Raw genomic sequence first — 17,079 nt, forward strand, 5'->3', positions numbered from 1 at the left:
TAATCCCCTTTTTTTGCATTATTTCTTTATTGCAATCACTGAAGTCATAAATTGGCCTATCAGATGCCTCAATAAAAGCATGTGGTGCCCGCTTGCCCCCCACTTCAACGTTTGATTGACAGATTCTCTCCAGCCTACTTTCAGTGGAAGGGGTGTGGACTTCAAACAAGCTCACTACTGATCGGCGACAGTAGTTGCCACAGACTCATTGATTCAGACCGACTCAGACCAATCACTGTTGTCTGGCTCCAACATGGCAATGTCCGTTTCACGGAAAATGGTGACTGAATTGGCTTCATTTCGCTGGAGCCGGAATTAAGAGCTTTCCATGGGTGACGTCACACTCGTTCAATCCAGTTCTCTTATGCAGTCAATGCACAAGACCCCTCACGCTACTGCCTAACTACGTGGCCACAAGGGAGCCCAAGTGTGGGTCCCCCTGTCTCAGTCTTCAGCCCGGATAAAATACAGGGTTGTATCAGAAAGGGCATCCACATACATCTAGTGTAAAAATCTCTGTCTAACCAAATTTGGCAACCCCTGAAGGGATATGCTAAAAGGCAAACAACAAAAGGATCATAACGATTTTAACTGTAAATGAATGAAAAGCTAAACAATAAAGAGAGATGAAATACAACAACGTACTAATAAAACGGGCAAAATTAGTTTAAACACCAGTTTTTCTGAGATCACATTTTTTTCTCTGTTGATGCCAACTCACAAATAATAAATCTGATCATCACAAAAACAAAATAAACCAGAAGAAAACCTTTGGACAGCATAACCACATGTACCATTTTATTTATAAAAAAAAGTTTGCAGCAATATACCAAAAAACTGTTAAGTCAGTTGCCTGCGTTTCTTTTTACCTTCAGCTAACATAGTGTGTAGAGAAAAGTCAATGTGATCTTTAGAGCACAACAACACAAATCCATCCATACACCTTCTTCCTCTTATCCTGTGCAGGATCACAGGGGCATTAGTCCAACCAGACCTCCCACTCTACAGAGGGATCCAGATCTGTTGGGGAAGCTCCAAGGCAAGTCAGGAGACATAGTCTCTCCAGGACTCATGGGTTTAGCTTGGGCCCTCCACCCTCTGGGACACGCCCAGAATACCTCCCGAGTGAGGCATCCAGGAGTCATCCAAAAGGGCGGCCCAAGTCACCTGAACTGGATTTTCTTGATGTGGAGCAGCAACTCTATTCCAAGAGCTAGTCTTCAAGAGGGTGCCCAAGCCACAAATTAAACCAGAAGACACCTCATTCATCATTTAAAAAAAGCTAGTGTTGCAGTAAACAAAACAAATCAATGGTGATAGGTTTTATTTTGTTCTCTCCATCCAATACAGAGTGAAGAAACTGTCCACTCTGATATAAACTTCAAAATTCAGATGTCTCACATTAAAAAGGATTGTACATAAAATACATTTTAGAGGATTATGAAGGTAAATGCTGACTTTACACACTGTTTACCTTCTTTCTCTCCATAACAACAATACACTCATGACTTTTTTTGTCTCTTTTTAAGTGACCAGCTTTAACTGTGACGAATTCTATGACAGTAAACAATTTTAGAATATCTTTTTTGGGGGAGAACTATCGTTAATATATGATAAAAAAATTAATGTATGGCAAATTTAGTTTATTATAGTCTTTAGGTTTTATTTGTTCTATTATAAAATAGTTTTTGTTAGTTTAAATTTACTGGATGAGGACTTGTAACCAAGGTGAAGCTGATGCTGCCCTCCAGAGCATTTTAACAAACATTTTCCCTCACCGGAATCGTAACACGAATGTTCTCAGGAGTAATGGAGAATGTGAAATGTACTGTGAAATGTATTTTTTTTTTATTAGTTATTCTTGAAAAACAAAAAAGAAAAAAAAAACTATAAAGCATCTATTCTATATGAGGTTCCACATAATTCTAGACCAAGAATGGGCTGCTTTCATTCAGGTCTAGGTCTGGCTGACGCCTCGAGTCTCTGCCTGTGTAGATATTATGTGAAATAGCGCCTCCTCTGGTAAGACAGTAGAATAACATCAAGCAAATGTCATGATCTTGTGGACGAAGGGTCCCTCTGCTGGGCGACATTGCTTCAGAATTATAACGGCTTGAATAATTGATGAATAATAAGAAAAAAGCCACATCATCCTGTGTCTTTCAAAATGTAGTTGGAACACTGTAAAAAATAATGACATATTTGGTTAAAAAAGGTTTGCTTTGGTTACAAAAGAAGCTGTATTGATGGGAATTTGCCCTAATCTTCTATGAGTTATTTTGCGTTGATCAGTAACTTGTTATCAGCAGATCACAGTGTTCAAAGTAAACTTGATCGGATTTATGAAGGGGTTATTATAAACATAGACAGGTATGATTGACAAATTTGTAAAAAAAAGTGTGAAATCACGCTTCGTTTTTAATACCAGACTGGAATAAATACTTACATTTCACTAATGATCCAATATCCATCTCAAGTCCTTGAACTCACTGCTAAACTGGCCAGGTATTTTAGAGTAAAATTATACACAAATGTTATTCTGCTAGTCACAACATTAATTAGTTTAAAAGAGAAACAGATGCTGATTGTTTCTTAAGTGGAACATCCTAGAGACAGTTCACCAGAATTGTTATTGATTATCTGCAGGACTTAACTTTAAATGAGAAACATTGTATTTTTTTCTTTAGAAAGCAGTTAAAGAAGACTGTTATTTCATAATATATTTATGGATCATAATGGAAAAATATCATATCCACAAATGCAAATAGCAACTAGAGACCCGCTTTGTGCACTTTAGAAACAAATGTATTTCTATATTAGATGAGTGACTCAACTAACTAAAAGGCTTCATGTGTACACATTATGGTTTCTTTAAGTGTTTATAAATCCCCTCTGGCTCTGCTCAAATGTGGTTATCTTTTTCAATATTGTATCCGCACAACATAATTTTTCTTTAAAAAAAATGACTTTATTGAAAGGACATTGTACAGCTTCCTGTTTACTGGCCCTTTGATTTGCAAAAATCCTGTATTCCTGCAAATCAATGGCCCCATTTTCAAAAATGGCTTGTTTATCAACCAATCAGAGGTCACGGGAGAGCAATTGGAGATGAAACAGGCTGTTTGTTCCACTTAATGCTGCTGAAGTCATCTGAGAGCATGTTAGCTGCAGTTTGATGACATTCAGTTTTGTAAACTTTTGTTGCAAAGCTGTGTCTTTAGCTTAGTCTATTGGTAGTATCCAGGGTATTTGTTTTGGGTGGGCAAGGAAGATAATAGTATTAACATGGCATGGCATTGAATGTATTGTATTTGCAAATATCACAGTTTCTCAACCATCACATTTCTCTTTCCAGAAAATGTTTTCTTTTCTTGTGTGAATAGATTATTGTTTTTAGTAGAACAATTAAGAATCTCTGGGAAATGTTTTGAGTTAAAATCCCAGTAGCTGTTTGAAAGTTTGCATTTCCTGGCTAACCGGTGAGCTGGAATAATAAAGTACTCCAGCTCCAGTTAATTTAAAAACCATTTGTGGTTTAATCCCGCAATCCTTCGTGTCAAGCAGTGTCCCTTATCTAATTTGAACCCACAATTTCCCTTTTGGGCACAAGACCACCAAACTGCTCATTGTGACTTAGCATGTGTCATGCTTCATGTGACTCATGCCCCATGATATAGCAAACAGTTCTCTCAATGTGTCATGATCAGATATATTATGTACTTTTTTTTTAACTTCACTTCAGCATGACTGTAAGTAGTTACAAATTACAGAACTTTTTATTGCATTTGTTGTACAAGAAAAGGCACATCTTTGGGTGTTTTTTTTTCTATCTAAAGTTCTCAGCTTCTAACGTGCAGACAAACCCCCAAAAGTGTCAAAACCCAGTCTTTGTTCACCAATTTGTTACACACTTCAGATTCCACTGCTCAAAACATATGATGTTTAAGTCACAGAGCAGAAAAATCGACTCTTACACAGCAAAGATGACAACCGAGATATTGTATGCTTCTAACTCAATGGTGTGGAACTGTCTGAAAGGGTGTTTATCTGAACCCAGAAGGGCTGTGAGATCTGCAAGAAGCAATTAGCTGGCAGAACCTGAAGTCAGAACCAAACAAATTGAAGTTGCTTTCAGTTACTATAGTGTGCAAATGGCAACAGGCAGAACCTGGCAGAGGTGTTCATATTTTCGGTTTCTACGTTTTAGCATCTTCCGAATGAGAATTTGGATGTGTCTAACCCATAGACATATAAATAAGGACTAACCTTTTACCTGCCAATCAAAAAACAAACTTCTAATAATGGAAAAATTTAAGCTTGAACAAAATCGAAACATTATTTTAACCCCAACATCTCCTGAAGTTACAATAATAATAATAATTATTATTAGTATTTAAAAATCATCATATAACAAAAACGTGTCCATTTTAGAGCCCTTAGAATTGAATCTATGTCACAGTGAAACTTGTGAAGGCACAACGTTCTTGAGCGCGTTTCTTGATTTGTCCCTCTTAGGTTACCGTAGCAGGAAGCAGCGCTTGCAGTCGGGGCTCGCGGGTGTCATTCATCAGATAGCTACTGTCATTACAGTCGAGGCTGGGTTATCGAGTCTAAAGGTCTCCGGTGATAGAAAGCAGGTGAGAACAACAGTAAACAATTAGATACAAATATTAAAAAGGGGATTTAAAAATATGCACGCCGTGATTTATCTCTACTTCTGTCTCATAACTTACTTCCTGTCACTGCATGATTTACATTAACTATTGTTGATCGATCGGATTGTGCTTTAATCGCGTTTCCTCTTTCACTGAATGTGGACCTTAAATCACAAGACAGGTCATGAAACGATCTCTAAACATTTCATCATAACTACATGTCATCTTTACAAAACGCGTGAGAGCAAAGAAGCTGTGAGTGTCTCAGGAGTTTTCTCTTAAAAAAAAGTTGTAATAGCAAATGTTGATGTATTTTTTTTTAATTAATTAATGCAAATTTTATCTAATTTATCTTTTATAAAATTTTAGAAATGTATTTCCTCTGTAATGTTAATGTTTTTTTCATTCTGTAACTATGGCTTGTTGGTCCTTTACTAATAAAACTGCTCTGCCTAAATAATTTTTCAAACTTACTGTAACAGCAATGGTTTTTTCCTGTGCCCCCCCCCCCCCCCCCCCTTTCATTATTGTTTTTTTTAATTTCCCAACCAAGGTGTGTTGATGCTTTTGTCTGCTTTTGTGTTCTGTCTGCTGCTCTGTTTATCCAAGCGCCACCCAGAACTCCATGTAACTGCAACAGACATGCATTTTTAAAACCTTACAGGACATGAGTGAGCTCCAAGATGCAGGTCAAAGGGGAGAGCAGGAGGAGGTGACAGAACTGGTTTGTCCGGAAGCTGATCTCCACGATGGACAGTGAGCACAGTTTTAAAAAAAAACATATTTTTAAATCTTTCATATACATGATTTGCTTTACATTTTACAGAGTCCTTAAAGGGACATGGAAGTAAAAATTGTATTGGTTTTACTTTTATGTCCCTTTAGGGGCTCCGTAGAATTTGAGCCGTACTCTGTTGTTTCCATTTTTTGTGTCGTTGAAGAATGAAAGAGGTGACTGTGCAGGATCAGAAGGTGCTTGTGGTTCGAACACAGGGTCAGTACTTTGCGGTTGGGGGCAGGTGCTCCCATTATAATGCTCCTCTGATCAAAGGTAAACCCTTAATTCAGAGAAGTCTCTTTTTCCCCCTGCACAAATCCATTATGTTTAAACGTGCAAAACTGATTTCTTAGGAGCACTTGTTGGTGAGAGAGTGAGATGTCCCTTTCATGGAGCCTGCTTTAATGTGAGAACTGGAGATATTGAGGACTATCCAGGCCTGGACTCTCTACCCACCTATAAGGTGAAACAGCACGCAAACACAGCCTTCATTATAAAGCTCTGTTTAAAATTTACAGACCTAAAAAAATCTGCTTTTGCAGTTTTAAAGTAATATTTATTGTTTGGTTATTCATTTGGAGTCGTAGGAGTCACCAGAAAGTGATCAGTCATTATGAGAAAATAATCCAACTCATAAATAAAAACTATACATTAAAGGTAGGCCTGCGGAGTAAACCAGAAATTTATTGATATCATGATATCAAGCTGTGCAATATGCATATTGCAAAAATTGCTATAAATGGTTAACTTAAATGTGCTGAAACGATCTCATGGCAGCTTGAAGTATTTAACGAATCAAATAAATCCCTTTATGCATTTGATCAGATTGAGCCTTTTTATGTTAGATGCTCGCCTCCTATGTAGACGAGGGTCATCATAGAATTTATGTTATGTTGACTCTTATTTAAATTAAACTGTTGCATTGAAATGGAAATGATGTTTTTGGTTGTTTTGCCATTTGTTCATGTATTGCAAGTTATATTGTCATCGCAATGTTGATCACTAATATCACAAATCCCTCGTTTTCCTAAAATTGTGCAGCCGTACTTAAAACAGAGTTTTCTTTATAAAATGTATACATGTTTAATTAGTTTTAAAAAAGGGCTGGTAAGTCTAGTCAATTATACAATTAGTTCTTTTTATTCCTTTCTTTTTTCCTAATAAATGTTGTTGACATTCATTAATTCCTGTTACAGGTAAAGGTTGAGGATGGCAAGGTTTATGTTTCTATCAACCAAAAGGTAAGCATCATAAATCCAATTCCTTGTTAAAGTGATTAGAACTTGTTGGTATTGAATGTTTAAGAACGCCAGCATTCGTCTGCTTTAGTCTCTGAAGTTGACGAAGCGAGTGAAGGAGATGTGCACGCTTGAACCAGGCGCCAAACATACTGTACTTCTTGTTGGAGGCGGTAAGATTAAGAGATGAGAAAAGGGGAAAAATAGGTTTCTTATTGAGATTATGACAGGGATTAGATGTTTGACACTCGCATACCTGGGAGGAGTTTTGTGATTTTTGTAATATTTTTAGGCCCCGCCTCTCTGGTTTGCGCTGAGACACTTCGGCAAAACTGCTACCAGGGTCGCATCATCATGGTGACCAAAGACAGCCTGCCTCCATATGACAAAACTAAACTGAGCAAGGTAAGAATGGCTGGAATTTAGAAAGCCCACTTCAGTAAATTATTCAGTGAATCGATGAACCGTCAACTCCAGATATGACTTAGAAAATTAGAAATAAGACAGAAATTGCCCGTGTCTAGGTTATTCTTAGCCAAATACTTTGATGTAAGCCACAACCATACCTATATGCCGTATTGCATACATTTATATATATAAATATGTTTATCTTAAGTACCTTAATTGTATTTCAAAAACTTTTCTGCTTTCTGTTCCCTTTCATTTCTCCTGGATTATAACTTATGCAAGATCGTTTGTTTTTGTTGATTTGTGGAAATGAAAAGAAATAAATAAATTGGGGAAAAAATGTGAAAAATGTCTTAAGCCATCGACTATTTCAGGTTATGAATGTGGAAAGCAGCAGCCTCCTGCTGCGACCAGCTGAATTCTATCAACAATATGGGATTGAAGTGTGGACAAATAAAGAGGTAAGATGCAAAGCTAGCCCTTTGAATGTGTTTGTGAGTAACAAAACCGTGTGGGCTGGGTTGCAGGTGGTGTCTGTGAACCCTGGGAACAAGCTGGTGCAGATAAATGATGGTGCTTTGCAGCATTATGACCAGCTCCTCATCTCAACAGGCTGCAGGTGAGGCTCATCACCTGCAGCCTCTTTGCTGATTCCTTTCACAGACAAACATTTTGATGTTCAAAGCTTTCCAACTAATGTGATATATATTTTTATTAAAAGAATGTTTTCTCTTTTCCGTTGACAGAGCGCGGCCGCTCAGTTGTCCAGGTTCTGACTTGAAGGGCGTGCATTTGCTGCAGAGTTATGACGACGCCAAAGAGATTCACAGCTCTGGCACCAAGCAGAAAGCTGTTGTGATTGGAGCATCGTTTATAGGTTATTTTATGTCTCCTCCATAGGTTATCTGAATGCATCCATAGGTACACCTTTAAAGTATGATGCAATCACACTTTGGGCTTGTTTGCTACTCAAACTGCAAGTGTAACAGCTGAGAACCTCTTTCCCCGGTAGAACTCGTGAGGTTGCAAGTTTTCATATAGGAATATATGATCAAGTGGATTCTCTTTCTGTCGTTTTAATTGAGTTTTTTTCTATATTTCTATATTTCTATAATTTTTTTTTTTTTATTCTATATACGCCCAGTTCTCATTTCAGGTTGTGTCTTTGTGCGACACAAAGAATGCAATGAAATCATGACACAAACCAAAAATCCAAACCTACTTATGATTGTTATGATCTATTTATTTAATTAAGAATTATTCAAAATTCCTATAATACAATTTATTCTACCGGTACTTTATTCCAACAAGGCCAAGTTGTTATCGCTGTATTTTATCCATTATCTATCTAATTGATAAACATTCAGCCTTGAAATGGCTGCATGGTGGTGTAGTGGTTAGCATTACCTTATAGCGAGAAGGTGCTGGTTCAAGTCCCAGATGGGTTCTTTCTGTAAGGAGTTGGATTGTTCTCCTCTGGGTTCTCTGCCCCCCACCCCCACAAAAATTGTGTGATCACACTCATTGAGTGGCTTACACACCCTAAAGTAATCAGGTGACTGTCAGCTCACACATGATCACAGACAGGTTTCTATCGATCTTGGTTGAAGAGGACCCTGCTTTTACAACAGATGTCTGTCAACGAAGTCTGCTTACTCTAGCAGGTAAGCCCTGTAACCTGACTTCCTGTTGGCTTTTCCAAGAGTACAGGCGCAGGACAAAGTCTTAAGACTCTCACCATAACATGGCAGCTCGACGAAAGGCGCGACCATCTCCTTTTGCGATGGAAACCTGATAACTGTTGTATGTTAACCGTAAGATGACATTCCAGTGACGGCCATCCAGGTCAGACAAGTACCTCTAAAGCTACCTGCTATGAGTCCTCTTCACAGATGTTTACGTTATGCACTGTGACTCTGCAACTGTGCCTTTTGCCTCGCCCTTTACAAAAAACACACTCATGATGCGTTTTTTTTTCCTGCATGACATCCCAGGTGTGGAAGTCGCTGCATATCTATCAGACAAAGCTGCAGGCGTTGCTTTAGTTGGTCCAACTCAATACCCATTTGAGAACACTCTGGGGCCTGAGATTGGGAGGATCTGCATGCAAGTATGCAACAATTACAACTGCAGTCTGGAACTACAGTGACCCAACAGGAATTCTTTATTCTGGTTTTTTCCCTTTTTAAGATGTTAGAAGAACGAAATGTGAAGTTCTACATGAACAGCAAAGTGACGGAGATCAGAGGGGAGAACGGAAAGGTAACTTCGCCTCTATTTCATGAAAAATGTTTGTAGGGAGACAGACAGAATGTTCACTGTTACACAGAGTCATGATAGCCATAGTCAGACAAAGAAATCAAAAATTAAACCACAAAAAGAAAAGTCTTTACGTTCAATATATTTTCCTTTAATGCAGATTTTTAGTGTTATAGATAAGAAATGTTGCGATGTGAAAATATTTTTTATTTCCCTAAACATATCACATTATATTTTCCTTAAAATCTATTTTCCTTATCTTGTAGGTAAAAGAGGTGGTGTTAAATAATGGTACAGTCCTGGAAGCTGATGTGGTGATTGCTGGAATTGGTAATTGTGTTTTATTGCAAGGGGGTTGTGACATTCATTGTATTTCTTCTTTGAATAATAGCAAATTATTTAGAAATATTTAAAAAGAAATATATTATAATTAAACCACCTGATTGAGTAATACCTGAAAAACAAATCAAGTGAACAGTAATATCAAATATTAAATTGTCTAAGATGTAAAAAGAAAAATACCTCTTAATTTTAGTCAGAAATATCCGTTTATAACTGCCCCCGCTGAATGTCTTGCTAAAATGTCACAACATTTGTGTAAACCCTATAGTTTGATCTCCAGGTTTTTCTTTGTCTTTTTGCTTTGTAAAGTTTTAACAGTGATGTGTGTACTACAGGTGCAATCCCAAATTCAGGCTTTTTGGCTGGAACTGAGATTGCTGTGGATTCAAAGAAAGCTGTGATTGTGGATAAGGTAACGTACTCGGATCAAAGTAAATATATATAAATATATGAGGAATCATTTATTTGTGACACAGAAAGATGTGTAGAAATAAATACGCAAGCTCACAGTAAAGCGTCTGCATGAAATGTCTTTTTTTTGTTTTTTTGTCAATAGTTTATGAGGACCAACACACCAGACATTTTTGCTGCTGGTGACGTAACCTCCTTCCCTCTCACCATTCGTGGCGGCGAGCAGGTCAGCATCGGTCACTGGCAAATGTCCCACGCTCATGGTAAGCAACTCAATGAATCGGAATCATTGTGTATTTATCTCATTTGATGTTTTTATTATAAACGTCATGTAAATGGTCACGTAATTAACTTTGAATTTAAATGTTTTTAAACCAGGAAAAATAGCAGGTCTGAACATGATGAAGAAACCGACTCCAATTGAGTCGGTTCCCTTCTTCTGGACTACATTTCTTGGAAAGGGCATCAGATACACAGGTCATGCCTTTCACGGGACTCCCTTAGAAATTTTCAGTGAAGCTTGGTCCTTCTGTCACTCAATTCCCCCTTTGTTTTTCTCTTTTTTAGGCTATGGAGAAGGATATACAGAAATCATATTCAAAGGCAAAGTAGAAGAAAGGAAATTTCTGGCGTTCTACATAAAGTGAGCATCTGTGGAAAAATACAAGCTGCTGGTGAAACACTTCCAGTTTATGTAAAAAAAAAGAAAAGAAAATCCACTTTGTTGTGTTGTGAGCAGGAAAGATGTGGTGGTGGCTGCTGCAAGCATGACGTTTGATCCTGCAGTAGCTCAAGTTGCAGAACTGATGTCAAAGGGGAACATCATCACAAAGGCTCAAGCTCAGTAAGTTACCGTATCCATTTACACAATGCATGCTTATTTACAATAGAATACATTATAAACACAGTAAACATGTTGCACACATTTGACCCCATTGGAAGAGCAGAGTCCATTAAACTTATTAAATTGTCTTCGATTTGTGTATTAGTATTGCTTGTGTCATTGACACCATAGAAAGAATGTATGGTTTTTATTTATTTATACGAGAGGCTGCACTGTGCCGCAGTAGCAAGAAGGCCCCGAGTTCAAGTCCCGGCTGGGGGACCTGAAACAGAACACCTGCTCTGCGTGGAGTTTGCATGTTGTCCACCTTCAAAAAACATGCTTCATAGGTTAGGTTACTCTAAATTGTCCCTAAGTGTGAACGTCAGTGTGCATGGGTGTGTGATTTGTGGCCCTGCGAGCTGTCCAGGATGTCCCCTGCCTTCACCCATGAGTGGACGGGATAGGCTCCAGCAGCCCCGTGATCCCGAAAGGCACAAAACGTGTTTAAAATATGAAAAATGAAAACCCTGAGTTGTATGGGATGTATGTGTTAACAGGGAGGAGGGAGGGGGTAGATTGGGTTTTTCTTTGAATTTCTGTCTGTTTTTGTTTTCAATTGTGAAGTGATTCGAGCTGCACAATGTATGAGGAGCGCTTTTTATAAATAAAGTTTGATTTGATTTACAAACGTATATTAAAAACTTGAATGATTCTTAATTCTTCTCATTTGTTTTTCTGTGATTGGTGCAGAGCTGACAGCCTGAGCTGGCTGCAGATGTAGGTGGATGACTACATAAAGGTGAAGGTTAGCAGGAGCAGACGAGACCAAGGACGTGGCTTCCATGTTGCTTTCTCCTCCTTCTGTCTCAAATTATAACTAGCCAGATTGCTGCACTTGATGCCTCAGGCTTCCAGAGAACCAATCAGACCTTCTGTCTACTCTGTCTTTGTAGTTGTGTTTCTATTGTAGCTTTATTCAATTAGGTCTTTGTGCACTCTAAATAATCTGATTTACTGAATAAGAGTGAAGTGTCCTTGTTTTTATTTTTTTTTATTTCATGTTTTATTGTCATTGAATCACATTAAGTTGTCAACGTCGACATACCCCAAATGTTTGTAAGTAGTTACGTAAATGTAGTAACGCAGCAATTTGAGGATATTTTGTAGTAATTTCACTGAAGAAATTCATTTGTTCTATTTAAGCACTTTTGGCTTTGAGCTGTTTTTTTTTTAAATCAAAACCACTTTTTTTGTTTATTTTAAAATCAACTCATTTAATGTCAACGGTTTATAAAAACACTGAAGAAACACTGCAGAAAAACACTTTAAGATATATGATAAAATTATATGATTTGGGTGATGGGATTAATAAAGGACTCACTCGTAAAGGGATCACTAGCTAACCGTGTTTCTGAAATATTTTCATAATTTTGCATGACATATTTAGTAACTGTTGTTAACTGTGGACCAAACATTTTATTGGAAAAGTACAACAATAATGAAAACTGTGCGTTTGTTGGGTTTGTGCATTAACATTTTAGTCTATACAGTTATTGTGTTAACCAACAAAGGTACATGCATGACTAAATGTCACGATGCATAAAATAATATTTATCGCTGTAGATGGATGCATTCAGGTGTGGGGAGGGGTGTAACAAGTGGACTTACAGACGAAAATGACATTTTTTTTTGACTGTTCACCAAAGTGTCTTAACTAATAACAAATTGTTAAATTTTATGGTATTTTTGGTTTTTTATTCTAAAAGCAAAACTGCTTGTTTAAAGGATTTAATTTCAATAAACATAAAATGCCAAACTTACTTTGTAGAGTTAAGTGATCTGTCTGTCATGGCGTCTGTCTTTTTAAAGGTTAGGTTAACTTTTAAGCTGTTCTTTAAATAATTATATAAAGTGACAGGATAAGAACCACAATACGACGGAAGAAGATTTAGGTTCCAGAGAAAGGGGGGGGGAAAGGGAATAGAAAATTCTGACTTTTTTTCTCAGACTTCTGTTCTTTCTCAAATACCTGCTACAGTAAACCTTTTTATTTTGATTTTCATCACTTACAGTTTCAATACCTTTCATACACTTCATAGAATTTTCTTTCACTCAATACATCAGCAGTTTAGGTTTTTGTGGAACCAAAAATGTCAGAATAATCATGATAACGATCAAGAATTTCTCTTTGAGAAAATGCAGATTTTTCCCCTCCAAAAACAAGGCTCTGAGACTACTAGTGTGATGGAAAAGTTAATAGATTTACTAATGTGCATTAAACAATATGTTTTATTTTATCCTTAAGCCTTTTATTTGTTTTGTGTATATTGTGGCAAATGGACCTTGAGTTTGTAATAAAGCTTCTTCAATGTCAAATGTGGAAACATCTACAGATACAATTGTCAAACAGAAAAGTTAATATAGTAAAAAAGAAAAAAAAGAAGTAAAGGGTTAATTCTTAGCTCCCTCTGGATGAAGCCATCTCCTCATTTTCCAGTTTTGGAGCATTGTTTCACAGATGAACCCAATTTGTCAGCCAACAGAAATGGGTTGAGATGGCAATACTGAGTAAATAAAAAGAGCATCATTCAGAACTGAAACAATTAGTTACTAATATGAAAAGCATTTTAATACTAACCTCTTGTGGTGTTGGCTCTGAGCTGAAATTCTGCTCATTCAACATCCGGATATTAAAATCTGTGGCAAACCTGGAATGCTGAAGGATTGCAGCCATTTCTCCATTTAATTCCACTGTTGTGTCTTTCTGCATTAAAAAATAAACAGCAACTAAATGAAATATGTATTCCTTTGATCTGAAATTTCCCCCCAAAAAACGAAAAAGTAAAAAGTCAAACACCTTGAAACAGTGGGAGGAATCAAAGTCCAGCTGATCTGGAAACTCTGCCACTGTTCCTTTATAGGTGACAGTTGAGCTCAGCATCGATGGAAGTTTGGGCAGCTTAAATAGTCTGTAGGTCGCTGACACATAGCTGATGTCCCCTGATAAACAAAGAACTTGGTTTAGGTTTTTTGAAAAATTTTGTCAGATAACCCTTTACTCAATTTCTATCTACCTGCTTTTGCTTTGAGCTGGTCGTTGTGGACCTCAATACGGCTTGCTGAGACGAGAAGTGGAGTGCTGAAACCAACACTGTGGGCCAGTGGGATGAGATTCCTCCAAAACAGAGAGCCACCCATTCCCTCACCTAACCCAGAACGAGATGATGGCCAAAGGACACTGCATCATCATAATAATGTTATATATCCCTCCCAGACACTCAAGGTCACTGTACAGTTGAACCAGTAAGAAATACAATAAAAAAACAAACATTGAAGTATAAAGAAATCAGACACAAAAAACAGTGTGTCATCTGCATAAATTAGATATTTGTTGTAAATTGTAGGGAGTACGTAAATGATTTAAAAAGAAGTGTTGTTTCACCCCACAGGAGTGGATCCTCCCTCATGTGGTCAGGAATGACGCTGCTGGCATACATGTCACTAAAGTAAAGCTCGCCTCCCGTCTGTATTGAATAAAGAAAAGGGGAAAGAAATGTAAGAATTTCTGAGTAGTGCTTTTCCAAAGGAACTCCTCCTACCAACCTTTAGGACTTCATAGGCTTGTTGTAGCACTGCTTTTTTATCGGGACACAGACAGATCACACAGTTCGATCTTTAATCAGAGGAAACAAACGGTTAAACTGTTGGTCAAAGGTAATCAATAAATCAATGTGTAATTTCAGCATACATCACAATGTCCATTGAGTCCCTCAGTAAACCAGCTTCTATGAGATTTTCCATGTACCCATGGACAAAAGTGACATTTGGGTTCTTGTAGCCAAATTTAGTCTGATGATACTCCAAATATTGGCGAGATGCTGTGATCTGAGGAAGCAGGAGCAACACCGTTGATATATAATGACAAGGGGGTTGGCACAGTGCGTCTGACTTAAGCAGAGTTACCAGCTCCTCTGTCATATCAATCCCAGTCACATGTCCATGAGGTCCAACAAGCTTACTGAAGGCATAGCAGTCTCGACCGGAACCGCTGCCGAGGTCCAGAATTCTGCAGCCCTTAAGCTTGGCTGGAAAAGGAAGACCACAGCCAAAAAATCTGTGGAAAAAAGATGAATGTTTAGCAAGTTCAGTTAAATCTCCTAAATGCAGCTACGAAGTTTAAACACAAGGGGGTAATTTGGGGGGGGGGTTTACCTTTTAGTTACCTCAGGGTGAACCAGACTCAGAGCATCTGTGATGATCTCCGGCAGAGGTCTGCAGGGCCGACTGCAGGCAGCGGCGCTTGTTTGCAAGTCACAAGAGGCCTCCAGCCTTCTGCCATAGTAATTCTGGTGGTTTGACAGTTTAATTAGGATATTTGACAAGGTTAAATTCCTAAAAGTAAGTAACCACACATCTTTTGTGCTCATACATATGAACAACAAGCAGTGAGAAGCTTGACCATTTATTAAAATCAAAATTTTTTTTCTGAAATGGGTATTATATTAGGTAAAAGTCCTATTAACAACCATCCAAATGAAAATATTTGCTTTATTTCAACTGTCAAAACAAAAAGCTCTTTAAAAAAGAAGAAGCTATAAAACAATTTGAAAGGTTTAGGGGAAGGAGACACGAAAAACTAAACATGGATATCTTGAGATGTCAAAATTTAAATGTTTACATTAGAGCAGAGCTGCAGAAATAAACTTAGTCAGTAATTTCAGGCAATAGTTGGACTTCTAACATCTCAGCCGGTTTTTCATTTCTAGTGGAATTAAATGCACATTAGCAGAAAAGAACCAGGATCACGGCAGCCCCTGAAATATGTTTGAACAAACTAAAATAACTATTAAAAAATCGGTTTTAGTTTTAGAAATTTTACTCCTTAGAACTGGAATTAAAAACTAAATTGATCGCGCTAAAAGGATGACCTTTAAACTTGACGTGCAGAGGACTAATTACTTAAACGTTTTCTTCATTTTAAAAACTAAATTACCAGTATATGAGATTGCTAGTAGGGTTAACAAAAATAAAAGAAAGTCTAGGTCAAAATTTGCAGAAACAACGATAACGGAGATGAATCGGCATTACCATTACATAACATTTGCAGAACTTTAGGGAACTTTTCCCTCAAACTCAAATTAGGTCAAAGTGAACACGAGATGTCAGCAGAGTTTGACTTCCACCACACTCGAAAGTACCTTCACGTTGTCTCGAACGTCGTCGTTTGTCCACATTTTGTTTTAAAACCACAAATTTGAACGTTCAAACGACAGCTTATGCCTCAGCAGCAGTTTCCGGGAAGTCTTTCAAAGTAAAATAATCAGCTTGCTTGATACCTTTGGACCCGATAGAATCCGTGTTCGTCTTTATTTTACTTTCAAGTCTTCTTGTTGTATTTTTAAAAATCCATTTATATAATATTTATTTTTTAGTGAGGTTAAAAAGCTTTAAACCATTATAATAACATTAATCCAAAGGATCTTTTTAATTAAACCTTTTTAGTAAATAACTTATTTTCATTTTTTCACATAGAACATAATTCCATCTAAATGCTTTTTTTTTTTTTTTACCAAAATGACGTAATTTCATTTTTAATAAAATGCTAAAAATTTTGACTGGATAAAAAAAAAAAACTTTACAAAATAAATTTGGGTTCCCAATAAGAATCACCTATTATTCATTTATAAATGCTCGCTTTAAACTTCCAAATTTAAAACATGTGAACAGGAAAAAAGTTTTCTTCTTCCAAAGTACAAACCACTGTTGCTTTGATCAAAGAAATAACAAATGAATCTGTTTCTTTCGTTTGGCCCTCAAGGCTCTTTGTTCAAGTTCAGGTCATTGTCTACTCCCCCCAAAAAAACAGTTTCTGCATCTATGCTTTTGTCAAACGCTAACGAAAAACTTATAAATGACATTCTACAAGTGGCTGCTCTTGCTGTCAACTTTTCTTTTTTATTATTTACAGTTGACATTTTAGAAATGAACTGGAAAGGTTCCGCATCGGCTTGTTCAACAGACAGTGTATCCACAGATTTACAATTTTTAAAAATGGAATTTAGCCAATCACAGTTAAGAAATTGTAACACAGTCTACAGAAGGTGCTGGGGGCTGGATACGGATTTTGTGACCAGAGGCTGCAGCCGGTGGAAATTTGAAAGC

The 17,079-nt window shown here is 37.2% G+C and overlaps 2 protein-coding genes across 2 annotated transcripts; one reads left to right on the forward strand and one right to left on the reverse strand.

Annotated features, from left to right (window-relative positions):
* Positions 1–4,485: 4,485 nt before the first annotated feature.
* On the forward strand, positions 4,486–12,737 carry LOC101169960 (apoptosis-inducing factor 3). Its single transcript, XM_011482604.2, has 19 exons — positions 4,486–4,637; positions 5,320–5,411; positions 5,597–5,706; positions 5,787–5,896; positions 6,630–6,674; positions 6,763–6,844; positions 6,964–7,076; positions 7,454–7,540; positions 7,607–7,698; positions 7,826–7,956; positions 9,074–9,189; positions 9,270–9,341; positions 9,605–9,668; positions 10,016–10,092; positions 10,237–10,354; positions 10,470–10,568; positions 10,659–10,734; positions 10,831–10,935; positions 11,668–12,737. Exons 2-19 carry the CDS (start codon positions 5,323–5,325, stop codon positions 11,696–11,698), a joined length of 1,617 nt encoding a protein of 538 aa, XP_011480906.1. The 5' UTR covers positions 4,486–4,637; positions 5,320–5,322; the 3' UTR covers positions 11,699–12,737.
* LOC101172512 (arsenite methyltransferase-like) lies at positions 11,515–16,241 on the reverse strand. The gene is made up of 10 exons (XM_004075690.3): positions 16,116–16,241; positions 15,130–15,263; positions 14,881–15,031; positions 14,666–14,802; positions 14,521–14,590; positions 14,360–14,441; positions 13,992–14,123; positions 13,775–13,917; positions 13,556–13,681; positions 11,515–13,481 (listed from the first exon to the last, which is right to left on the reverse strand). Exons 1-10 carry the CDS (start codon positions 16,149–16,151, stop codon positions 13,404–13,406), a joined length of 1,089 nt encoding a protein of 362 aa, XP_004075738.1. The 5' UTR covers positions 16,152–16,241; the 3' UTR covers positions 11,515–13,403.
* Positions 16,242–17,079: the final 838 nt, after the last annotated feature.

The sequence above is a fragment of the Oryzias latipes genome, chromosome 13 (assembly GCF_002234675.1).
Source record: "Oryzias latipes chromosome 13, ASM223467v1".
Classification (NCBI taxonomy): domain Eukaryota; kingdom Metazoa; phylum Chordata; class Actinopteri; order Beloniformes; family Adrianichthyidae; genus Oryzias; species Oryzias latipes.

Bases quoted from the DNA above. Each gene is read 5' to 3' on its own strand.
- LOC101172512 (XM_004075690.3), bottom strand. From the start codon at position 16,151: ATGTGGACAAACGACGACGTTCGAGACAACGTGAAG. The intron at 14,803-14,880 runs GTAACTCTGCTT...CTGCTTCCTCAG, and splicing joins TTGATATGACAGAGGAGCTG to ATCACAGCATCTCGCCAATA. The intron at 14,591-14,665 runs GTATGCTGAAAT...CTCTGATTAAAG, and splicing joins GACTCAATGGACATTGTGAT to ATCGAACTGTGTGATCTGTC.
- LOC101169960 (XM_011482604.2), top strand. From the start codon at position 5,323: ATGAGTGAGCTCCAAGATGCAGGTCAAAGGGGAGAGCAGGAGGAGGTG. The intron at 7,699-7,825 runs GTGAGGCTCATC...TTCCGTTGACAG, and splicing joins CTCATCTCAACAGGCTGCAG to AGCGCGGCCGCTCAGTTGTC. The intron at 10,936-11,667 runs GTAAGTTACCGT...TGATTGGTGCAG, and splicing joins ATCACAAAGGCTCAAGCTCA to AGCTGACAGCCTGAGCTGGC.